The following is a 25,609-nucleotide window of genomic DNA, read 5'->3' on the forward strand; positions in this document are numbered from 1 at the left end:
ATTGGAACTTCAGAATTAATTTGTGATATTTTATTCATGGTTCCTAATGGACGGGGACATTACTGACGTTAATTTACGTCATAATAATGTGCTTTATATATAACAGATCGTTTCTCGCTATGCAAATCCTTTAATCTAAGTGACAATAGAGGGACGAGAAATATTCATAATGGAAATTCAGTTCATTTTGTTTATTGGATCAGCTGATTGCAGCTGTATAAATCTAATTCCCATGACCAATTATATAATTCATTAACTAAGAATGAATCTATTAATAATCTATATTCCTTAATAAATAATACAATGTTTGACTGGATTTAATTGGAATCATGAATGTGTGGAAATTATTCTTCCTGGCTGGGTAGCTGACGCAACTGTTGCTATAATTTTTAGGAAGAATCTGGTGCTTCTACGCCTCGGTTTAATAAATGTAATATTGCTACAGTACGAGTTAGTATTATTAGTAAATTATATGCCCGAGTACAATAAATTTATAATACTGCACCCAGGGTTGGTATTTGGGTGTTAGAAATTTCCAACATGTCTGGCAGCCTTATTTTACTCAGCTGATATTATTCCAAATTTTAATTTGTATTTTGTTTTCAGGCTTCAGATACGCTAGCAGTCCAGAAAAGAAGAATATATGATATTACAAATGTATTGGAGGGAATTGGTCTAGTCAATAAGAAATCCAAAAATAATGTTCAGTGGCTGTGAGTATTTTCTCATTCATTTCCTCTAGGTTTCCTTTTTATCTTTCCATAAAAGATAAATGTGGTTATTAATAAGAAAAATTGTAGGCAAATATTTTGTGTAAAGCTCCCCCCCCCCCCCCCCCCACCACCACCACCTCCACAGTAGTGTGAAGTGTTCCGAATGTTACCATCTTGCTTGCATGTGCTGGTCGAGCGGGAGAATTCTTTTACTTGTCTCTTCACTCTTATTAATGTGTGTTCTATTCATTAGTGATGTTGTATTTACTTTTTGAAGCTGGTTCATCTACATTTTAATAAAGCTCATTCAAGGTATTTTCTACTTGTTCACTTTATTCTTATGGTTAATTTGCTTCCGGTCTGTTCCCTTTTTCTCTCAAATCTGCTTCTCATCTGGCACACTGTCATTACCTATTTTCTGCATGGGATCATATCTTCTCTGGCTGTACTACTTTCAAGTATTTATAGGTTTCATATTTTGTTTGATTCTGAAGCTTGTCTGTAGTTTCGATAACATGTCAGATTACACACTGAAATTCTTTGCGCGTTCTTGTTGCCCTAGGGATTAGTTGCATGGCAGTACTATACTCCAGGCATAGTCTTAAATTGTCACTTTTTTGGTACATTTTAATTAAAAAACTTGATGGCCCCTTCAAATATAGAGGAAAATATTGGATAACAAGTATGCATTAATGTCCATGGTATGTCAGAAAATTCAGTTGATAGTATGGTTGTGATGAGTAAATAGCAGATTGTTATGAGTATACCTTTTTGTTTCTAGTTTTAAAAGAAATTTTTAGAGACCATATCTGCCAGTGGAAGTGTGTGAAACAAAAAGGATCAAACTGGTAAAATTCAAACAACTTTTTGGTTATTTGAGCAGGAGACATGATGGGAATTGAAACATTTTCAATGCCAAGTTACTTTAGGCTTGTGGTATATTGAATTTTATTGCTAATAGAAAAAGGTAAAAAAAAAATACTTTGGTGAATAAATTAAACAACTGTTCTAAGCAATTAGAGTAGAACTGTACTATTCTCTTTATAGTCAGTAAAGAACGAATCTAAACACTTTAATATTCCTAGTATAGCACACACATGTACAATATTAGGCCTCATATAATGTGTAATAGGCCTAGGAAGGTTAAGTTTGTCTTTGCAACATAAGTAGAAAATAGTTTTCCAGTTTGTCAAACTCGATAGCACCGTTTTCTACTTTCTGATTTTGTCTTATGTTGGCATGTATACTATGGTCCTCATCGTTACTATAAGTACTACCAAAACAGGAGGAGGGGCTGGAATTACATCTAGTGAGGCACAGTAAGAGTATTTGTTCATTCTGAAATTGGTTAGGGTATGCTGGAGTTTCCAGCTAAAATGTTTGACTTTGAAATGTTCTTGTTCATTGCTAGTCACTATACATAGTAATGTGGAGACAAAAGATCAGTTTTAATCTTGGATCTTGGAAATTATATAGGAAGAAAAGGTGTTGATACCCTTTATCCAGACGACTAAATTACGTGCTGGCAAATATTGCCCTGCAGGTGCCGCGTGTCTGGTACAGCAATGGAGAACAACTGATACTGATAAGCTCTTATTTGGCTTATTAATTGTTGTTCTTCTACATATAAAAAATTAAGATTAATTGCTTATGGAATGCTAATTTTATTCTGTATTAAGATGTTTTAATTTGAACACTTGATTTTCATTTCCAAATTTAAAAATAATTGTATTTTCATAGTAACGTAATTTATATTTCAGAGCTTCGAGAGTAAGCAGTGAGGACTTGGAGGGTGAGCTTGAGGATTTGGAGGCGAAGGAGAATGAGCTTGATGACCTTATAGAACAAGCAGGTAATTCTTGACCTGTATGAGGAACTGTTAAACAAAACAAATATCAAGCTTGCTTTTGGTAAAAATGTATTTAAAGTTTTGTGCAGTGAATGTCTACTTTTTCTCCTAGAGCGAGATCTCCTGCAAATGAGTCAAGACAAAAGGTCTGCATATATCACTTACCACGATCTACACACCATTCGGTATTATCAAGACAAGACAGTGTTTGCAATCAAAGCTCCACCTGGAACACAGTTACAAGTCCCAATCCAAGATAGCATGTCAAAAGAAGAGGTAAGATTGTTCCTGGGTAAATTGTGAAGTTCTTGCATTAGATGAAATTAGAATGTAGTCGTGATAAAGTACTGGTATATTCAGGGAATATGCAGTACGACAAGTGGATTCCGAAGACAGCATCTTTAGATTGTGCAAATTTGCCTCTACACCAATTTAACTAAAATTACAGATCAGCATGCGAACGAGTTGGCACAAGGGTTGTTAAGTGGTTTGGTGCACAATGCCCAAGCTAGCACCACAGCTCTCTTGATTCCTCCTAGACATCTTGAATTTTATAGGTCATATTATTGTTTCATGGTGCCTCCCAAATATTCTGCATGTCATTAGGTATCACCAATAGGAATATTCAAACCAGGATGTCTTGTGTTTTTCCCCAAATTCAGTGTCTGCGATATGTAGTAAACACCTGCACATATTGGGTCAATTTTTGTAATGGTTTTGGTTACACACAGAAGGTCGCTATCGGGAGATGTATCCAGCTGCACCACAATACGCATTCCCTGATGTCAGCGGATACTTCATTAAACTGTTACAAACTATACCCTGAAAAGTTTTAAGAACCAACCAGCATTCAAGAAATTAAATATTAATAGAATTTTAATTATTAACCCTTGGGCTTTGAGCAAGGAAACAGTGCTTTTGCTGTTAGTGCACTACATATACACTTAATATATTACTATCAACATTTTGTGCACCACGCTGAAACAATATGCTGGTCTGATTGGTCCACACACGGCACTGCATCAACACGCTAGTCAGCTGACGGTGATGCCTGACTTGACATAATGCCTCAAATATAACACACCAACCTCTAACTCTAGGCACAGTGTTGCTATTGTCATCAACAATCTGGTCAGTAAATCCTGAATATGAATAGTTGTTGCACAAGTTTATTTTCTAGACGAGGATGAGGTAGTTTCACAACACACAGCTGCATCAAAGGCGGCAGAGTGCATTTAGTCAACTGTGAACATCATAGTGTTCACTGATGTCTGAATATTGTACAAAGTGTTTATTACAGTCAGGATCTTCTATCACAACATAATAGCAGTTGTATGTTTTGTTGTGGCAACATCATCACTTAAATACAAACTGAGCAGCAGTGCTGTTAGCTCATGCTGCATGCACCTTGGTTCCTCACTTGGTACCGAGGCCTTCACACCCAGGAACAGTGTCCATGATTTTATTTATTTTTCCTTCCCAAAATGACCTGTTTACTGGAGGCCTGAGTTGTGTCAATGCGATACCCATGTACCCGCAGAATGTCTAAAATCTTGCGACATACTCTAATACTTCACCTGATGAGATGTTAATATTCTGGGCATAATTAGCCACCCCATCACCTGATGGGGTGAGAAGCTGAAGGGTTAAGAATTTTTTTTTGTTATAACTTTACATAAAATTTTACATGAATGTAGCACTTACTATAATTTTGTTGAGGCATTGGTCTACTGAGTAGGAAACCTTTATATAGATCCATAGTGATTGGAATAACACAGAAGTTAACATTAGAATTTAGTTTGTGATGGACAAGGTGGGTTTCCTGATGGTAGCAGTTGTTATATATACAGTATTAGATATTCACCAAGACAATTAGCAGTAGAGAACACGTGTGAAAAAGATTGAGGTATATATAGCATTTATGGACTTACAGAAAGCATTAAATTGTGAAAAGATAAGGCCTCTGCAGAGTTAAGTTTTCATGAATTGTGTGGAATGTTATTGAATGGTGTGAGGAGCCATTATGTAGGAAGCATGGCGTGAGATGGTTAACTGTGCAAGAGTGACCGATTTTATATCAACTCCTGCATGGCGCTCCTGCTTATAGCTAACAACCCTGTGGTGGTGACAAAAATTCAGAATTTTGTTCTTTTGGCATTAATTAGCACGTGGTTAGTTGGTTTTTGTTTGAGATTCTGCTACTCTTAACAAAAGTTCCCAGTAGCACGTGCTATGGCGAGCCCGTAGTGGACTTGCCTATCACAGGACTGCGACTGTATGTGGTGTGTAGGTTAGCAGCTAGGAAGCAGAAAAATCTGAGTAAAAAAGGCATGACTTGTGGTTTAGCTGAAGTGATGCAGAGATTTTTTTTCCAGGAATGAGGGAAAATGCTGCATGGGAATAACTTTGATTTATTTTTATCATTTCTCAGTTTCGATTTATTTAGTTTTTTCATGCTAATAGGTTGTATGGTTGTATTATATGTTGTTGGGTTTTATATCTTAAACAGTACACACAGAAATCATAATAGCATGATACATCAAATGAACAAATCCACAAGGGCCGTGATGACGTAGGTTCGAACCCTCATCGTGGCCCTTGTAGATTTGTTCATCTTGAACAGTTTTAGAAAACATATTCTTGCACAGTGGAAGTGTTAACGTAGGCATGTGCCAGGTGTGGTGATGTTTATGTTCAACATTGTCACAACCTCTTAAAGATCATAGAGGAATAGGATCTTTAGGTGAGGTTGAGAATACCAGGAGAGTGAAATTAGGGAAGACATGAATAATACAGTTTAGTTAAATCTGATATTTGCTGAGAATGCTGTTCTTCAATATTTAAAATAGGTAGTTTTTGGCATTTGTAAAAGATTGCTAGAAGTGTGTGGACAAAAGTGAAGGACAATAATAATGTTTGGGAGAGTAGGAAATTGCAAGGAATACTGAAGAGGATATCTTAGATATGAAATGAATAGAGGGAAGGTAGAATGATGGAGTATTGTTGAAACTAGACGTGTTTTATAGAAATAGTGCAATAACCAGTGTTCAGTATGGGTGATTAACTGGTGGAATGGATTTGAAGCAACCATGGAAGCTACATTAGTTCATGACAAATATTTTTTTGCATTGGTGTGTAGCTCATGTCTTGTTACAAGCTAACTAATGAACTAATCAGAAAGTCTGAGAATGAGAGAGATAAAGGGTTCTATTCCTGGTCTATTCTGGATTCCTTGTCTGTGGGAATGGTGATAGTTTATATAGAAGTCACTTACAAAACACTCGGGTTACCTGCTTCCAGCTGAGCCAAATGGTGCTTTCCTGAATGTGGTATTGTCCTATTGGTGGTAAATTGCAAATAATGAAGAGTGTTTTGTTTCTAATGAGTAGGATATACTTTCTAAAATGTTTTATTGAAATTAGTTTGCAAATAAAACCGTTTCATGTTTTGTCCCGTTTTTCAGTTAGTGTCGTCATTGTGTATCATTGTCATGTTTTTGTCGTCCCCCATATATCACATTTCCCCATCTCTATTTGCCTCCTGGTCCCTCCATCTCCTTGTTATAGCACCTAACCATTAGTGGTTTGGTTATGAAGGCATTTGAAGTTATTGATATTGAAACATTTTTCCCCAAGTTTATTCCACAATTAATACGTTAATTTTGCTTTGCAGGGCTGTAAAATCCATTTAAAGAGTGACAATGGCCCAATAGAAGTATATCTGTCCGAATCTACTGTCGGTGATAGTCCCATCAAACAGAGCCCCATCAAACATAGTCCTATTAAATCTGAGACAGTCAGACAACAGTTAGCAAATACCTCTAGGACTAAACTAAGACCCACGCGGACAAGAACTAATAAGGCGTTACTGCAAACTCGGAAACCTGTCTTAAGAACACCAAAGAAGGTAACAATATAATTTCTTTTATCTTGTACATTTGCTAATAAGTGTGGGATGGGAGTGGAAAAAAGAGCCAATGAGGAGGCCCAAACTACTTAGACAATAAAATGTTAAATATTATGCAATGCAAGAAATATGCATGTTACCTATTGTTTGTATTGTAATTAGTTCATTTTGAAAAGCACATAAGTATTATAATGTAAACATTGCAATTGTAGCTGAAATTTGAAAATAACAAATTGAATAATAAATGTGGGGTGGAGGCAGAATATTTTTTGAAATTAAATACTTTATGGTAGTGGTGCTTTTATTAAACCAAATTCATGCCTTATCCTTCTCTTCACTATGTAATGGAGACTGGATGGAATTTCCTGAAAGGGCACTTTTCTCAATTATTATTAGCAGTAACATTACTTTGCTTGGAATGTCTCATTCTATCACTATAAAATTGTCCCATTCTCGTACTATATACCACAGTATATGTAAATTTTCATTATAACCCTAATGGTATTAAACAAGTCAGAAATGTAAGGAAAGATGTGCATAAAGAGTGGCCAAGATGTGAAGTGGAAGTAGCATATTATTCAGTTTCAAGGAAAGTACAGCAGAGTACTGGAACATTGAGTTACAAATCCACAAAATAAGAGCTAGATTGAGGCTCTTCAATGTAACGAGGCAAGAACACTACCTCCTCCCACCTCCCTGTACACACACTACATTCCCCATACTAAATGTAGCTCATTTTGAATACCTTGTAATCATTGTACACTAATGGCATGGAGATGCCATGCTATATCTAAAATCAAAAGAACAATTTTGAGAAATTATATTAACATTTGTTAACATGCTTAAAACATTTTGTAAGGGTTTCTACTTATGAATTAATGTCTTGAGAAAGCTTGGACACAAGTTAGCCTTCCCTGCAGTCTTCAAGAATATTAATTATCCTTGGGAAGGTTATTTATTTAATTGTGGTAGCTTAAGTTGTATTTTTTGTGTCATTGATAAGATTAATTTTTTGTTTAGGAACCGACTTCACCTCTCCTCACAAACATTAAAACCGAGCTACCTGACCCTGTAGAAGATGTCAAGAGTGAAAGTCTTCTAGGCTCCTCATCAAGTTTAGGCTTGGATGATGACAGCCTTCGTAAGGCTCTCATTCTTGGCTCAGAAGATCTGGGACCTGTAGGGGGAAAGCTTCAGTTACAAATGGACGACCAGAGTGAAGGTTAGATTGCCTTGTGTACATTCTTTTTCAACTTGTAAAATTATTTGTTACACAGTTATGATGGTTCCAGGAGTTATCAAACCCAGTGCCTGGTGCATACAGTGTGACTATTTGTCCAGAGGCATTGCTCAACTCTTACTTTTGTCAAAATAAAAACATTGTTTACACCAGGAAGTGGTGTGCTAGGGCCCCACCTCCCAGCTCTTGTACCTAGTGTCTTAACACTCGATATTCTAAGTGAGGGATCATGGTAGCTTCCATGGCTCCTGGTGTAAGTATTGTACTTGCTTAACACATGCACTGTATACAATTATTTCCTTCAGCTCCTCAACTGTTTCCAGTTGTTCCCTCTTCTGCCTTAGTTCATCTGGAAATTATAATTTATCCACTTCAGTTATTTCTCCATGTTGTTGGAATCATAACAATTTGATCCTTTTTTTCCCCAATGTATTGGATTCTCTTAATCTATCTTCAAACTAAACTTTAACCTTGGTATTACTCTTGTAGCAAATCTGACACCTCTATTTTCTTGTGTTTTACACAGTGAGAATTCCATGCTGTCATTGAATATTCCAAGACTGCCTGATGTAAGTTGGATGTGTAATGTTCTGAATAATTAATTAGGTTTGCACATTTTGTATATGCTGCTGTTACTCTGTAAGGACCTTTGATGTAATGCTGCCATTTTGTCCTCTCCCAGGTTCTTCCGACTTGCCGCAGCCTTCTTCTTGTGTGTTGTCAGTCTGGGCTATTCCGATATTCGAGCAGCAGCATTTTGAATCCCAAGAGCCATTTATTTGCCTAAGCTTGTAGTTTGTTTCAATCGTTTTTTTTTTTTATCTTTTGGTTGTCACTCTTATCAGTGCTGCACCTAACCACTTGGACTGGTCAGTACAGAGACTACCTTGCTTCTTTAAGGTCTGTGATTGAACCCTAATGGTCCAAGTGGTTGGACATTGTTCCTTGTCCCGTCCTCCCGTAGATTTTTCATCCTTGGATGCTTCCAAGTACTATGTAGTCATATTGGCTTTGTTTTTTCTCCTGATAATTACATTACAGATGCAACACTGATAATGTAAACTGTAAAATCTTGCCATCTCAGATGAGTTATTGACCCATCCCTGATAACCCTAGTGGGTTATCATGGGATGATTATCAGGGATCCTGATAACCCATCAGGGTTATCAGGAGCAGCAGGGGTCATCAGACCAAGCTTTAGGATCCTGCTTGCCATTTCTTTCCACCCTGACATTTCCTTAAATGTTTCTGATGGCCTGTCAGATACTTTCCCAGTTACTGCAGCCTGGTTTTGGAAGATGGAAATGCTGCAGTTACCCAGCCATCTTTTTCTTAGGTAATTTTGGTGGTGGTTGTTGAACTTCATGAGGTTTGTCAAGCACATCTTCTTGACTCTTGATTAAGTTTTCTTTTTCTCCAGATATTTCCTTAATTTGTAAATGTTTACATGCGATGTATGTAGTGACACATGATACCGAAGTCACGAATAACTTGCGGGATTTGGGTTGTTGAAAGTTATGATGCTGGTCAGCGAGTTGCCAGGTCTGTATTTGATACTGTTGACTGATTATATCATTCTTGCTGGCCATTCATGGGTGGATTTACTGACTTATTTGCTATTTCTCTGATTAGCTGGCTGGCAGAGCTAATGTGACCATTTGTATGCAACTGACTTGGCAACTACCTGCCTATGTATGCCTCGACTCAAGTGTCAGACTCGCCAAATGTAAACCTTCACTGCTGTTTAACTGTTCAGATTGCATTGAATGTGTTTATTCATTTAACCTATCCATACTTTACTATAAAGTAAAGAATACAACAAACATAATTTTTTAATGCTAGGAGCTACAAATAACATAGGATAAGTCATGTATAGCAAGTCAGATTTTCATAGTTCATAGCATTTGCTAATGATGTCTAACTCTGCATCCACTGTCATTGTGGATAGTAAGATGTGATAATTCACATTTTTCAATCAAGAGGTGAATCCATCACCTGCTGGGATACAAGTGCGTGTGAGACACACTTATCTGTGCATGGGCTCTACTCTGGTTTGGTCTGGAAGACTTCTTGGAAGCTCTTTGAACCTTCTGCTCAACACCTCGTAGACTTGTTACTCTGCGAGCGCATCCTTTACCAGTGTTTGATCTTTGGCTGTGCAGTAGCTTGTGTTTCTTAGCTTGTGCAGCTACTTCTTTCTGAAAGTCTCTCTCTCTCCTGACCATAATAATAATTGTTTTTAGGCCAAAGTACCTTCCTGTTTGCCTCGGTACTCAGCTGCTGGACCTTTTGTTTTTTGTTCTTGGCTTTTTATTGGTTTCTTTCTCTTGAATACATCATCAAAGTGGTACCAGGTATATTATCTATAGCCACAGTATTTCTAAACAGCATGCTCCAATATCATTTGCTGCCTTTTGCTCAAATTCATTCTCCAACATTGTTGCCTGAAGGAATTCATTTGCATCTGTCTAATTTCCTCCTGTACAGTATCTACTTTCCAACCTGTTCACTTCATTTGGCTCCATGATGTCAAATACTATGTTGCAGTGGTCTTTGGTTCTCAGTGGCACCTCTTATGTTCCTTAGCTGCTTCACTCTGGGTAAAGACCAGGTCTAGCATTGCTGGTTTGTCTGGCAGCTTTTATCACTGTGCATTTTGTGCTATTGAATGGAAATCTCTAGGATGTAAAAAGTTTTGTTCTCAATGTTAGGATTTGTAGGGGTTTGACACAATTTGAATAATTATATATCATTGGTCCCTACAAATTGCAGAAAAACCTAGATATGATAGAATGCTCGAAGTGGATTGTACAACCGCAAGATGAACTGTCCAAGCTCAGTGGCTGCAGGAACTACCACTGTGGTATGCCTTAAGTGGCAGTTATTAACATATCACAGTGTTAGTTACCTCCAGGTTCTGTGCTGGGTGCTGCTGGTAAACTTTTCTCCAAAGATGTCCATTTTTGCCGCAGTGTGCTGCTGATGTGTTGGGATCAAGTTTTACTAATATCTGATACATGTCAAGGAAATGTGATGCAATTATGAAGAATATAGGTTTGAAATTTAATTTTTAACAGTACTTGATTATGCAACTAAATTAACACAGTTAATATGTTTGTAAATGCACATATAAACATAAACAAAAATGCACATAAAGTATAAACAGATTAACTTGTAAATCTTGATGTAGAATAGTAATTGACATATTTCTTCAAAACTGTGTTTTGTACAACCTTCAAGGTGAATGTCTAAATTTTTACACCACTTCATCTGGTAACCAGGTCCAGAACATTAATAATGTAAACTTTCTATTATGAAGTGGCTGTAGAACATTAGTTTGATACTTTGTGTGAATAATTTTTAGGAGAGGGCTGCATTTACTATTATTTTACTTCTCCATTTTGAATAGTAAGAAGTGTCGTTGTCTGTGGGGCTTGTACCAAAACGGGTGTAAATATATTTCCGAGGGCTGTTGCAAAAAATCCAATATTGTTTAGATAAAAGTTTGAGGCATTGCATATCATTTTTTTGCATGCGAGTCCTCCTATGAGCAACATGCTTAGTTATTTCAGGCTGGTTTGTTTGTGTTGTCATTGCAAATTATTTTTTTTAGGAGCAATTTCTTAATTTGTTTTGAAAGAATAACTTAATTTTGTTGACAATTTAATCACTAACAGTTTAGATTTGTAGGCAATTAAATTATGACAAACAGAAAGGAAAAGGATATTTTACTTGGGCCAATCCTCATGTACTGTACATGCTTTAACTTCTCAAGTGGCTACTGTATAAAATTGGTGCAAATGAGAAATTTCCAATAAGGCAAAATATGCACAAGTCATGCGCTGCATTTTGATGATGCATGTTTAACACTTGGATTGTCCAAACGTTACATTAACCATTATCCGCTTCCCAGATAAACAGCGTGAACAGCAAAAAAAAAAAAAAGAATACACATTTGTTTTGCTATTATGCTACATGCCCTGTGATTGTCAGTTATGAAGATGGCAGGTGTTCGCTGCAGGCCTTGTATGCAGGCTGGGAACCTGTGCAAACTGCAGGAGTTTAATGTTTCTAAAGTTCTTTTATTGTCTTGGGATATGTACACCAAAGGTTGAACACCTGAAGCGGCTAAACGTTAAACGTGTACATTTTTTTACCTGTGAAATTTTAGATCTTCATATTATGGAACTTCAAATTCTGTGCCTCATAATTAGATCTGGCTTAGATCATGTGTATGTTGAATCTGCCATACTTGCAAGGCACTTGCAGGTACCCCGTAAGACTCGTTTTTAACACACAACTGTCTGCACCTTCTCATAGGTTCGTAGTAATTTATTTCGGAACCTAGTTGTATTTTGTAAATAACTTGATAAATATTGTATATAACTCCATTATAATGCAGAAAAGTAAGTTGTAAAGTTAGTTACATATTGCAGGATTCTCTGTAAAAAAATCGTTAGTATAATTTTTTAAGAGGCAATTTAGCAAATATTTAAAAAAAAATGAATAGTGTGGTTGTGGAATTTTGCTTTTTATTGACATGGTTGCATGTATTGTCATCATTTTGTAATGGCTGACGGTTGTAATAAATGCCAATCGGTCTAGCATTTACAAGAGCAAGTGTATAGGTCTAGGATGCACTTGGGTAGAGTACATCTCTTTTGGGGTTGTCCTTATTGACTGGCTTCATCAGGTCCCAGTTCAACTTGGTCGTAACAACTTAAATGCAACACTAGATCTAAAGGACTAGTCAATGGGTCATCAAAAGTTTTAATTTATTAGATGCTTAATGATCTGGAGAAAATTCCCTGCTGAAGGCACCTGAGCGAGTGGCAGTACTTGGAGGGTTTTATGCAAACACAATGTTTTCTGTGGGGAGCCCCTACGGCTCCCTGGAGCTTATCGGGCTAATGTATGTTATGTTAGACCGGGACATTAGCTAAGGAGTTCAGACCTATCAGGGACCAGCGCCAGAACCTGGCCCCTTCAGAGAGGTTTCAGGGAGCAATGGCCCTGGAAAACCCCATATGGTTGGGGGTTTTCCTTATCTGCCATCGACCGGGGTTAGGCACCCAGAAAGGTAGGCGTAACAAAACAAACCCCACATGGTAAGAAACTACAACAAAAACCGAACAGAGAGGTAGAAAACTCCCTACAATCCCAAGGAAACAAGCAAACAAGCAAACATCACACTTTACTGCCGCGCCGATCGTCCGCGCAGCCCTCCCCACCCCGGGAGGGGGAGGGGGGAGCCCCGGACCTACCGCGCCGGCTGCCAAGCTCCAGTTCGTTCGCTAATGTCAACCGGGATTGACGCTTCTCTGGCCTCAGTTTCCTAGGCGGTGTTTGCCTTGTGTGGCGTTCACTGCCGTGTGTTGTGGTGTGCGGTGGCCAGGAGTACTTCATCAGTGCCGGGGCTGCATGTGCTTAGTGGCTGACTTCCCTAAGCGCCCTGTGAGTACTGCCCTTGCGTAACAGGGTTATCTTCCCTGGGGCGTTCGGGAACCATTCCCGTAGAGGTTCTTGCTGCTCGGCATTTGCCTCGCCCTTGGGGCCAGCTGGGGCTTGGGGCCCTTGTTTGGCCCTGGGTAGGGATTGGTATTGTGCTGGTTAGGGCGTCAAGGTGTTGCGCAGCCTGCCACCTATGCGGCGGCCGGTTTCTGTTGCCTCTGGAGACGGTGTACTTTTGCGGGGTTTTTCTTTTGTTTTTCATTTTCTTGCCTGGTGGGGGTCTGCCTAAGGTGGTTATAGTTCCACTGGTAGTGTTTGGCGGCCCTCTGCTAGGCCCCCGTGCTTGTACACGTCTCAGGGGTTTTCAGTGCTATAATCTACCCTCTTATGTTTGGGTTTCTTAACCGGTTAGCAACACCTTGCCCGGGCTTCCCGTAGTTGTTACCCTACGGGCCCTGGAAACCCCTGTCTGGGCTCGGGGGACCATTGAATGTGTCTTCCGGGTTCCAACCCGTCTTGAACGGGATCGTTGGTTGCTGTTCCCTTGTCTCCGGGTGACAGTAACCATTTTTTACCTCCGTCATGCTGCCTGTTGGGTCACTGACACCTTGACCCGGAGTCTTGCGAGTGATTCTCTGCTTGTTCTCCAGTGCTCTCCTGATATTACTGTTCAGAGTACAGGCGGCATCCATGTTGCAAGCTAGGTTAGGTTGCTGCAACATGCTAGGTTGGTTTCCCACTCGAATGCCCCGTGGCCGCCCCGTTTGGTTAGGTGCTGCTCGCCCCTTTTTCTCCATGTTCCCGGCTCCGGACCGTCTGCGGGTTTCGGGGTCGGGGCGGGGTTCAGTTGCGGCAGAGACTCGGGCGGTTTTCGGGGGATGCCCCGTTCGGGTTGGGGACGGAGGTTTGAGCCTGTGCCTCCTGCCAAGGCTTCTGGGTCTTACCAGCGGCCCTTTCTTGTTGCCTTTCCCATGGGCTCTTGCTTTTCTTTACGGGCGGAGGGCTTGGAGGACGGCTCTGCCCCGGGGCCTCTGTTGTTGGTTCCCGGGGCTGTGGGGGTTGCCTGCTAGCAGTTCTGGGGCGGTTTTGCCCCTTCAGGGGTTTTTCTGCTGTTGGGCGTCGTTTTTCGCCCTTCCAGTCTGCTAGCTTCCCACATTTGCTGGCGTGTTTTTGTGTATTAAGCGTCAGTCACAGCCCCTGCTGGCGGCCATTTTTGTCTGCCGGTTTCCCGGCGTGGCCACCAGGGCGGCGTTGCGGTTTGTTTACATGCGTCTGGGTGTGCGAGCGAGCGTCTCTGGTGAGTTTTCAAAAAATTTGCAGGGTTTTTGTTCTCCTGTTGTCGTTTCTTTGTTTTTCTGGTGTTTTCTTGCCGTTGCCTGTTCCTCTGGGAACGTTTGGGTGTTGATTTTGGGTCTGAGCCTCTGGGTTTAGGCTCAGTGCCCCTGGCTGGTATGCTTGCTCCCACACCTTGCCCCTCGGTTTTCGGTCTGTTGGGACCGTTTTCCCAGGGCGTTCTGCTGGGGTCTGTGCTTTGCCTTTTAGTGGTGTTCTCCGCCGGCAAATGTGGTGGTTTGGGCTCCCCCTGGTTCGATTCTGGGTTCCTTTGGGTTCCTTGGTTTCGTTCTGGAGGTTTCTTCCTCTTGGGCCCCCTTTTGTGGGTTCAGGGGACTTTGTTTCCTCGTGTGACCCGGTTCTGCCTTTTGGGGTTCCGGGGTCTTCCTGGCTTGCAGACTGAGCTTTTTGGGTCTTGGCACATGTTGTGGTTGTGCTGGGACTTTGTGGTTTTGCTGTCGAGGTGGGCCTTTAGATGCAGTTTTGTGCCTTCTTTGCCTGGCCGGCGTAGTGCTCTTTGCCACTAGTCGGCGGCTTGTGCTTTTACATTATATGTCCTCACCTAGTTGTGCTTGTGGGGGTTGAGCTCTGGCTCCTTGGTCCTGCCTCTCAACCGTCCGTCAACAGGTGTATCGGTTCCTGTGCCTCTTGGGCTCTGTCATGTCTACATGTGACATTGTATGGGGGTCAGCCTCGTTACTTGTGTGAGGAGTCGCCACATTACTTCTTCGTGCTTTCCCGTTCCCATTCTGACAAAAAAAAAAAAAAAAAAAAAAAAACTTTAATTCTATCTGTGGCTCTTTTGGGTACTCAGTTTCCACCTGTGTCCCCTAGTGCGTGTGCCCCTTGTGTTACATAGCCTGTCCTTCTCAAACCTGTCGATTCCCTTGGGTATCTTGTATGTGGTGATCAGGTCTCCCCTCACTTCCTCTTCCAGCGAAGTGTGGTTTCATTCCCGTAGTCTCTCCTCATGACTTCGGTAGTGTATTTTTTCTTTCTGAAGGGGTTCTGTTCCCTTCTCTGTTGACTGGGCGCTGGGGGAGCAGCTTGCTCTGTTGCCTCTCGCTTGGTCCCGCTGTTGGTGGGCGCTTTGGGTTGTCTTCCGGCCTCTGCTGGCGTCGGAGGACGGCTTCTCCCCCTTGGGGGGGGTTCAGAGCTGGCGGGGTGGGCTTCTTCCCTGCGCTTTCCTCTTCGTGGGTGCGTGGGGCGTGGTCGATCCGCCCCATCCTTCTGGGCTTCCCGTCTGCTCTTTGCAGTCATGGGCTTTTCCTGTCTGCTCGTTGCAGTCATGAGCTTTTCCAGTCTGCAGTTCTTCTGGACTACTTCCGTCTGCGCCCTGGATCCTCTGCCCTGCTCGGAGGACTGTTGTCTCCTGTTCGGATTCTGTTAGGGCCGGGTGCATGGATGGTGGCCCTGGACCTCCAGGTCTCTTCTTGGCACGTTCCTCTCCTGTTTTTCTGGGGCTAGCACGGTTGTTAATTACCTATGTGTACTTACCTAAGTGTCGTTACAGGATGAGAGCTACTCTCGTGGTGTCCTTTCTTCCCAGCACTTTGTCATATAATGCTTTGATTATAATTGTCATATTGTCATATAATGATTGTCATATGTCATAATGTCTTAATATGATTGTCATACAATGCTTTGGTGGTGGGGCTTCAGGTTTGCTGTTTTTATTGCATTCCCTATTTTGTGAAGGGCACTTTGTATACTCTTTGCATCTTTACCGGATCTTAGTGCCCTGTCTGCGTCTGAGATTCGGTGTCTGGCCTACCTCGACGACTGGCTGGAGTGGGCTCCCAGTCAGTCCGCTTGTCTGCTCGCCAGGGGTTGGTTCTTTCCAGATCGCTGGGTTTGGTTTCCTGGTGATCTGGAGGTTTTACCTTCTGTTTCCGTCCCGGGTTCGGACCTGGGCCTTGTTTCAGGCTCTTGGGCCCCTCATTGTCTTCCCTCCAGAAGTGTTACTGTGGCTGTGGTCCCGCCTTTGGCTGTTCAGGCTCACAGCCCGGTTCAGGTGTTCCTGGCTGTCTGGTTTGCGCTTCGGAGGGTTTGGGTCACTAGGTACTCTACCATTCAGCTCTGTTTGGACTGTTCTCTGGTGGTTCTTGCCGGAACCACAGGGGGTTTGGTTAACCGTGTGGTTCGTGTCCGGGGTGTGTCCTGCGTCCTGGTGGACAGCTGTCTCGGTTCATTCCTCTTCGTGGGTTGGCCAGTCGTCGCCGATTCGTTTTGTTGGCTCTGTTGGGCTTATGGACTCCTGGCCATGGACGTCTTCGGGTCGGCGTGGTCTAGGCGTCGTCCGTTTTGTGGCGCCCTTCCCACCTGCGAGGACTTCCCGGTGGAGGCTTTCGGCAGGCCTGGTCGAGGTGGGGGGTACCTGTACCTCTTCTCCCGGTCCAGCTGTTGCTTCGGGTTCTGGCTCGGTTGCAGCCCATTCCCACGAGAACAGTCCTTATGGTTCCACGGTGGCCGACCCGGCCTTCTTTTCAGACGCTGCTTGATAAGTGTCCGTACCCGGGGCGTTTTTCCTGAGGCTTCGCCTCTTTCAGCAGGCCGAATCGGTCCTGTCCGTGACTGGTTCGGCCCTCTTTGGCTCTTCGCGTCTGGTATTTTGACGCAGGTATCGCCATCTCTATGGTGTTCAGGTGGCTTTGTTGACGGTGTCCCACCTGCGAGCTTCGTCTTGGAGACTGTATGACGTTTATTACGTTTTCTCGCGTTTTGTTTCCCCTCCGGCCTGCTCATGAGTCGCCTGAGCCATCCTGGTCCTTGTTCAGGGTGCCTTCTCTTCCCCTCAGTTTGTGGTAGCCCCTTCGGTTTCAGTTTCCTCCTCTTTGGTACTGGTGGTAGCTTTATTGGTGTGCAGCCTTTCTCTGTCCTGGCGACGGTCGAGACGGCTGCTTTCCGGAGGGGTTCTTGGGGTATTGGTACTTGTTTGGTTTGGCCGGGGGGTGCGTCCTGTGTTGTCCAGTTGTGCTTTTTGCTGTTGCCAGCGTACCGTGCCTGGGGATGCGCTGTGGTTGATCCGGTTCCTTCGTTCCCTGTTTTCAGGGATCGGGTCTCCCGGGTCGTCCGCAGTGTTTTCCTTCTTCCTGCGGTCTGTCTTTGCGCCCGTGCTGTTCAGACGTTTGCAGCAATTGCTGCTGTGTTGGTGACGTCTCGGGCTCATTTCGGGCGCAGGGAATTGTGGGTCGCACAGGTTTTTGGCCGCCCATCCATATGTGCGTCTGTTCTTGGGCGTTCTTGTTGCCTTGGGTCACAGGTTTGCGACCGGTTGTCTTGGCTTTGCGTTGCAGAGTTTGTGGCGGCCGCCTCCCGGGTTAGCCCTTTCTTTTCCTTCTCTTTGGGTATGAAGCTCCAGGGAGCCGTAGGGGCTCCCCACAGAAAACCAGCGTTGAATGTAATGAAACGCCATTTTCTGGGTGAGCCCCGGAGGCTCCCTGGAAACCCTCCCTCCCACCGGTCGGCGGTTTTTTCGCGTTGGTTGAAGCTTAGCTTCCGAACTGGAGCTTGGCAGCCGGCGCGGTAGGTCCGGGGCTCCCCCCTCCCCCTCCCGGGGTGGGGAGGGCTGCGCGGACGATCGGCGCGGCAGTAAAGTGTGATGTTTGCTTGTTTGCTTGTTTCCTTGGGATTGTAGGGAGTTTTCTACCTCTCTGTTCGGTTTTTGTTGTAGTTTCTTACCATGTGGGGTTTGTTTTGTTACGCCTACCTTTCTGGGTGCCTAACCCCGGTCGATGGCAGATAAGGAAAACCCCCAACCATATGGGGTTTTCCAGGGCCATTGCTCCCTGAAACCTCTCTGAAGGGGCCAGGTTCTGGCGCTGGTCCCTGATAGGTCTGAACTCCTTAGCTAATGTCCCGGTCTAACATAACATACATTAGCCCGATAAGCTCCAGGGAGCCTCCGGGGCTCACCCAGAAAATGGCGTTTCATTACATTCAACGCTGGTTTTTTCATAAAAGTTACTTGCTAATACATAGGTCGGAGCTAATACATAGGGAGCCGGTCGGCCGAGCGGACAGCACGCTGGACTTGTGATCCTGTGGTCCTGGGTTCGATCCCAGGCGCTGGCGAGAAACAATGGGCAGAGTTTCTTTCACCCTATGCCCCTGTTACCTAGCAGTAAAATAGGTACCTGGGTGTTAGTCAGCTGTCACGGGCTGCTTCCTGGGGGTGGAGGCCTGGTCGAGGACCGGGCCGCGGGGACACTAAAAAAAGCCCCGAAATCATCTCAAGATAACCTCAAGATAGGGTGCTTATGATGTAGCTTGGTGTCATCAGAGCTAATATCACATGCATCAGAGAGACTGGGATGCCTCAGCTGATCTATCACATGGTTCACTCGTTTACTATCCTGTCCTAACACTTAATGACTTAAGAGGTTCACACAATGTTCACCAAACACTTCTGTATCTCAACTACACAGGTGACTTTGATACAACACTAGATCACATTGGCTTGCACACACATTGTCCTCTTGCTTTTGGACTTGCCTTATGGCATCTTTTACAGTCCATTCACTTCATTAATACACACACTCAAATTCTGGCAAGGAGAATTTGCTGTCATCACGGCAAGGAGTTCCCATGGTGTAGTGGTAAGACACTCGCCTGGCGTTTCGCGAGCGCTTTGTCCTGGGTTCGTATTCTGGCCGGGGAGGATTTACTGGGCGTCAGTCCTTAACTGTAGCCTCTGTTTACCTAACGGTAAAATGGGTACTTGGTTGTTAAACAATTTGGTGGGATTGTATTCCGGGATACATAAGATTAAGGACATGACCGAAATGCTATGCGTGCTGGTGGCTGTACAAGAATGCAAGAACTCTTGTATATATAAATAAATAAATAAAAATAAGCATGACAAATAAGGACACTAGTTGAACTTGATGGGCCAAGGACTTTTTCTATTTAGTGACTATTCAAGTTCATGTACATTTATTGAGACAATAAAATGCATCTCAAAGGGATAGGGTAGCTTCGGCTATTTCTGCACCCCCCCTCCCCTAGTGACTATTAACAGAAAGAGCACACATCTTACATGTCTTGTGTCCTAGGCTGAAGTACAGCAGCTGCCTTGGTGCAGCATGCACACTTAAGTCAGCTCCAGTTTTCATATGTGGGATTGGTCAATCAGTGATTGGTGATTCTGCAGGTGTCTGATTGTAGTGGGTTGCTATTATCCCATCCCAGGTGACGTGGGTTGTAATGTAATCGATTTTGGAATGACGGTTGAAGATGATCTGACCTCTCCATTGCCTGAGGTAGGATGTTCCTTCCCGTGGTTTTTTCAAGATAGCAGATACCTAGCCTTGGCTTGTAATAATGGAAATGCTGTGCTCGCTTGTGGCATCATTGTGCATTTAGACCTGGCATCTCAAGAGTACCAAATAAGCTAGGTTTCACCTCAGTACTAAGTTTGTGTACAAAGTCTTATCCCCCCTTGTGCACTGCAGGGTGCACATGGGGGTAGCTTTTCTGACTTTGTGTATTTGCAGTTGCTCTAGAATGTGCCACTTAGTCAGTTGTGGAAAACGGACCATTTTCTCATAATGGTGAAATTGTTACAAATTGGAAGCTTATTATTGGGGTGTAGTACTTGGCTGATCTGTTCAGCCTGGCTCGCTTCAGTTGTTACCTTGTGGTTCTGAGAATCAATGTACCTATAAGCTGGTTGGTGGTCTGTCCAACCGGACTGTTGGTTGTGGCTGCTTAATGCCTGATGCATGAATCGCAGCCTAGTTGATCAGCTATTTTTTGGGGGTGTTTTATCAAACAACCAACCAGACCCCTATAACTCAAAATGTAAATTTTTAAGTATTATTTTTGGGGTGCCTTCAAAAGTATTAATAGGCTAAGGTAACCCTTCAATTGTGCATCGCATCATATGATGCTTTGGCCGACTTGCAGTAAATTGCGCATCGCATCATATGATGCTTTGGAGTACTACGCAAGATTTAAACGGCCCGCGGATACACGGGGTTCACCACACCTTCATCAGGGCTTTTGTAAACAGACACCATTTTTAAAAAAAATCGTGGGCCAAACTCCCGGGTGTTAGGGGCCTCAGTATTGAGTCAGCTACCAAGCCTGACGCACGCAGCATGAGCTCACAGCACTGCTATTCAGCTTGTGACCACAGCATCGCCTAAAAATGCCATAATATACTTGTTCATGCTATTATGTAGCGATGATATTATTACAGAAGACCCCTGACTGTGATAAAACTGACCAGGGTTCTAATAATAGCAGGATTGTGGTGATATTTGGCGCTGTGCGCCATGGAGGGAGGAGTAATGCTGTGGGAGGGAGGATGGTGGCGTTGTCTTTTGAATGTGTGTGGCCACCTTTTATTGACTGCACTCACCATACCAGCTTAGTGGTTTGCTATGGTGAACACAAATGTAGATACTTATATATAACGTGTGTATAGTGTGAGATAACAGTGAGAGTAGGAGGTTGGGAGCTGCCATTTTGGTGAGGGTGGAGCGTCGTCTGCAGGACTTATCATGTTGTTTACTGATGACCACGATGGTCTTTGAGCACCATACCAGTTTACTTGTACAAGTATGGTGAATAAAAAGTATGGTGAATAAAACAGGTAGATATTTATATATAATGTGTGTATATAGCGTAATAACACCACAAACAGTATTGTTGTAGGAGAAATATTAGTGCGTCTGGCCTTGAGGGCGGCCACCACCAGCTGACTGTGTGAGTAGCTTCGTCTCTGTGCCTTTACTCACCATACAAGCTTAGATGTACAGTTATGGTGAACAAAACATGTAAATACTTATATATAATGACTTTTTTTTTAAATAAAAAACAGTATGGTGGGTGGAGAATGGTGGCAAGTCAGGTGAGGCGATGAGAGGGAGGGAGTGGCAGCCAGTCACTGCCTGCCACTGCCGCTCAGCATACCAACTTGGTGGTTTGTCATGGTGAACAAAACGTGCAGATACTTATATATAACCTGTGTATATAGTGTAATAAACGACAAAGTATTTGTTCACTGTTTGATAAACATAATTGAATCAACAATATGCACACCATATTTTTGAGTACAGCGATGATTCACTCATTTTATTATATAAATATATCACACTACACACTATTGAATAATATTACAGCAAAAAAACTACGAAAAATCAATCGGAGACATTGAAATAATTAGGTAATTATCTCTTTGTGGAAACTCTGGCCTGACAGCTGGCGATCAACAGACCGCCTGGGATGCACGCTCAGTCAGCGCCTGATTTTTGCCACACTTCCCCGCCCTATAGTGGGCAATATATGCCACTTACGATTTTTTTATTATTTTTCCCGTGATCAGTGAACACAAATTAACAGGTTAGGAAGAATTTTTTTTTTTTTTTTTTTTTTTTTTTTTTTTTTTTTTTTTTTGTATGCGCCTGTGGGTGTCAAATGGTATATAGCTATGCGCCATTTAAGGGTTAATCTATATGCAAATAGTTCCCCCCTTCCTCCCCATTGGTATGTAGTTGTAACCAAATAACCCAGTGCCCCCATCACCCATGGGCCTGTATCCTGGTCAATCTAAAGGGACTTGAATTAATTTAAAGTTTAGAAGTAAAGTGTAGTGCAGGTCATTGAAATGAAATGACAAACTACTCATCACCAAGAAAGAGTTCTAGCTTTTGTTGGATCTCCTGGTCCTGTGTTTGTATCTTATCATAGCACCAGTGGATTCAGCATGATCTGGAACTCGTCCGCTTCAGACTCGTCACCGTAGTCAGATCACATCACCAGGGGTTTTATTAATTCAGGTCTAAGCTTGTTAAAAAGGCTAGAATGTAAGCTGCTGTGAAAACCAATAAAATAATTTTGTAGAATTAAAAAAATATTAATGAACAAAGGTAGTTCAATTAACTTGGACATAAGTTAATTGAAGTAGTAGGCATGATTATTTCTAAGTATTCATTCTAAGTAGTAATCATTCATTTCTGGTGTCTTTGATGGTAGAGCAGTGGTCTCACTTGTGGAAAGGTGTTCACTCCCTGACCATCCAAATGGTTCAGCACCATTCCTTTCCTCTGTCCTATTCCAACTCCTACCAAGTGCTATATAGTCACAATGGCTTAATGCTTTCTGATAATGGTTACCTATCAGCTCTAATGTATTTGTAACCCTTTGCCAGTTCTTTAATTTGTACTTTTGAAAAACTGTCTATGCCTTGAGCAAAGACCTACATCAATTGATTTACAGTGCTAACTTTAAAATAAAAACTCTTTAATCTACAGGTTTGTAGAATAGTACATACAGAGGGCATAGGGGTTGGGGGGGGGGGGGTCACCCACCTGAAAAGCGGGTAAATATAAATTTTGGAATGTATCTTTAATTGGGGTTGAAAGATTTTTTTTTTAAAGAAGCTATTGAAAGCCTTACTTTTGCAGGTGGTGGTTGGCCTGGTGCCTTCTTTTGATTAGTATTTACTTTTGCAGGTGGTTCTGAAGATTTGATGTTAAGCTGTTCATCTGGTTCACCTCTGCCATTCCTCACCCTGGAGCCCCCAATCTCTGACACTGACTACACCTTTTCGTTGGATCCCACAGAGGGCCTCAGCGATTTCTTTGATTTTAATTTCTGACCATGCGGTGTTTAGTCCCGGGAGTGTTTTTGTAAAGGCTTGCGAGATCTCGTTTATGCATTTTTATTTCTGCTAATTTTTATTATATTTGCATAGTTTTGTTTAAATTTGCATCTGCATGAATGACTAATGAGGTTTGGCAGAGCTTTCCCATTCTTATATGGCACCTTTTATAGACCAAAGCTTGGTTTTTATGTAATGCTAGAATCCCTATATTTTTCACCATTTTATATGGTTTCTATAGTCTATGGAAATTATTTCCAGGAATGAAGATATTTATATGTAGCGAAGAGAGTTGGTCAGAAACTGGTAGTCGAGACCAGTTTAGAATATTTATGCAAAGGAATTGTGTTTCTGGGCACATCTCAATTTGGGATTTAATGTAATAATGTATAGAGTATGTGGTACTCTAATAAAATAAGAGTTTGCCCATAATGTTTTAGGCAAGCATTCTTTTAACTGTAAGATAGCATCAGTGGTAGGTAGAGATGTTGCCACAAGTCCACAGTTCTTGGTCAGATGCTTTGTTCAATGTCATCTTCCTGCCCTCTGCATTTCCTCGGTCACGTAAACGGGCCGCTTTCTTAATCATCAGTGATGTAAACAATTCGTTTCGATACAGTTCGTTTTGCATTCCGCATGGGTAAGTGTTCCCAAAGCTATGACCTTCGATAATTTCACTGGATACAGTGGTACATATTTTCCTATTCACTGCAAGTAGTGTATTGTAAATTATGTGGTCCACAGGCATGCGCTTTGATTGCTTAATGCAATCACTTCCATCCTTCCATATTTTCACAGTGGACTCTTAATGATGAAATTATACTCGCTTTAAACAATAGATAATTTATTTTTGTGCCAAGGGAGTTTTAACTGTCAAATTGGCAGTTGAGCAATGAATTTAAGTTTCATCAATTCGTCCAAAAAGTGATCAGAAAACCGGTTTCAACCACTTTTGCCAGTTCAGATGCCTTATTACTTGAACATCAGCTGTAATGCATATTCAGTGACAATTAGATCCTGTCTGGTCTACAGTTGTTTGTTTAATTTTGAATTGGCTTGTGGTCATGGTGATGCTAGTGTGTGTGTGTTAGATGAATCAATTGGTGAAAGTGGTTGTTACAGACATTTGCATTTAGTCAATGAAAAGGAACGTGTTTCCTTTTAAACCTGTTAATAAGGCTATACCAAACAAATTAGCCTGAAGATTGATATTCGATATTCGAGTACCAGTGATCCCAAAGCATCTCGCTAGTGTGGGAGCCTATGTTAGTAAACAAAATATTTGTGTGTGCACAAATTAAATACGATCTGGCAGAGCTTGGGATAGAGAATTTTAATTCCTGTACAGTGTCCTACAAAGTATACTTACCTGCTGAAGCTTTTAAAGACAATTTTTGTGCATGTTTGCCAATGAACTTATTTTGCACCCAGTTTCACTGCCAAGCGAAGCGTGATGTTAAAATCACGTAGAAGTAGTGCTCTCTCCGCCCCTGACCCAGTGGACCTGACCGTCAATGCACCAAATGAAGCAGTGCCAGTGATGGTTTAATATAATAAATTTTATAGTTAATTTGTTCTAAATTTGACTAACATGCATAATTCAATTGATAAATTTTCCATTAATTTTTTATTTTGCGGAACCTTAGATTCTGTGATGTGGAAAATATCGGTGATTAGCCATATGTAATATTATATTGTTATTAGATGTCCTTATTTTCTTTTAAAAGTAAGGAGATACAAAAGGTATACTTTCCTTGTCTTAAGTAGGTGTGTCCCCAGACAATGGGCCTCTTCATGGAATTTATTTTGGGAACAGATATCAAGTGAGTGCATCAACAGTTGTGACGGGGGACTCTTACGTTCATGTGGAGAAGGAAACTAAACCTTAAACTTTCTAAAAGCTTGTGATCACTGGTAATGTTACCAAAACATTGGCGCTCCATTTTCATACAAGTTAGATTGCTCATGCCTAAGGTAACATCACAAAGATGTTTGTAGTTCATTTTTTGTAAATTCATGGTTTTAAGTACAAATTATATTCATTCACCGACACGGCTGTGAGGAGACAACCCAACATGATGGTTGGTTCTTGAAAAGTGAATTTTGATTGCTGCCTTTTTACCAAATATGATTTGGGTGTAATGTTTATGCTGTAAAACAGATTTCCACAATCCTAGACTTTTCACAGCAGTGTCTGATGACACATTTGTTATAAAGATGGAAATAAAAAGATATATATGGATATAAGAGCTTTAATTTTTCCTGTGGCATTAATGGCTGTATATTTTATGGTATTCACTTATCTTTATTAGGTGTCCCCAGTAGGGTTACATCAGTTATACAATGTGATTTAACTGATGATCTTGTAAAAAACACCTTAATGCCTTCAGTGGTTAATTGCTTAATAACACTGATTCTGTAGCAGCTTTCCTACCCTTGTCAAAGGAAGAGACAAACATAATGTGTATACATGGTATGTGTATATATACAGGGTATACACATTATAGTTA

At 41.8% G+C, this 25,609-nt stretch overlaps 1 protein-coding gene across 2 annotated transcripts in view; it reads left to right on the forward strand.

Moving 5' to 3' along the window:
- LOC123762244 (transcription factor E2F5) overlaps window positions 1-25,346 on the forward strand; it is a 57,535-nt gene extending 32,189 nt beyond the window's left edge. For both annotated transcript variants that reach the window (XM_045748638.2, XM_045748639.2), the window contains exons 7-12: window positions 607-713; window positions 2,474-2,565; window positions 2,675-2,838; window positions 6,235-6,468; window positions 7,489-7,690; window positions 22,951-25,346. In XM_045748638.2, the coding sequence (XP_045604594.1) occupies window positions 607-713; window positions 2,474-2,565; window positions 2,675-2,838; window positions 6,235-6,468; window positions 7,489-7,690; window positions 22,951-23,096 (945 nt within the window). In that variant the 3' untranslated portion in view covers window positions 23,097-25,346. The remainder of the gene's footprint in view (window positions 1-606; window positions 714-2,473; window positions 2,566-2,674; window positions 2,839-6,234; window positions 6,469-7,488; window positions 7,691-22,950) is intronic.
- Window positions 25,347-25,609: the final 263 nt, after the last annotated feature.

The sequence above is a fragment of the Procambarus clarkii genome, chromosome 2 (assembly GCF_040958095.1).
Source record: "Procambarus clarkii isolate CNS0578487 chromosome 2, FALCON_Pclarkii_2.0, whole genome shotgun sequence".
NCBI classification, from domain to species: Eukaryota; Metazoa; Arthropoda; class Malacostraca; order Decapoda; family Cambaridae; genus Procambarus; species Procambarus clarkii.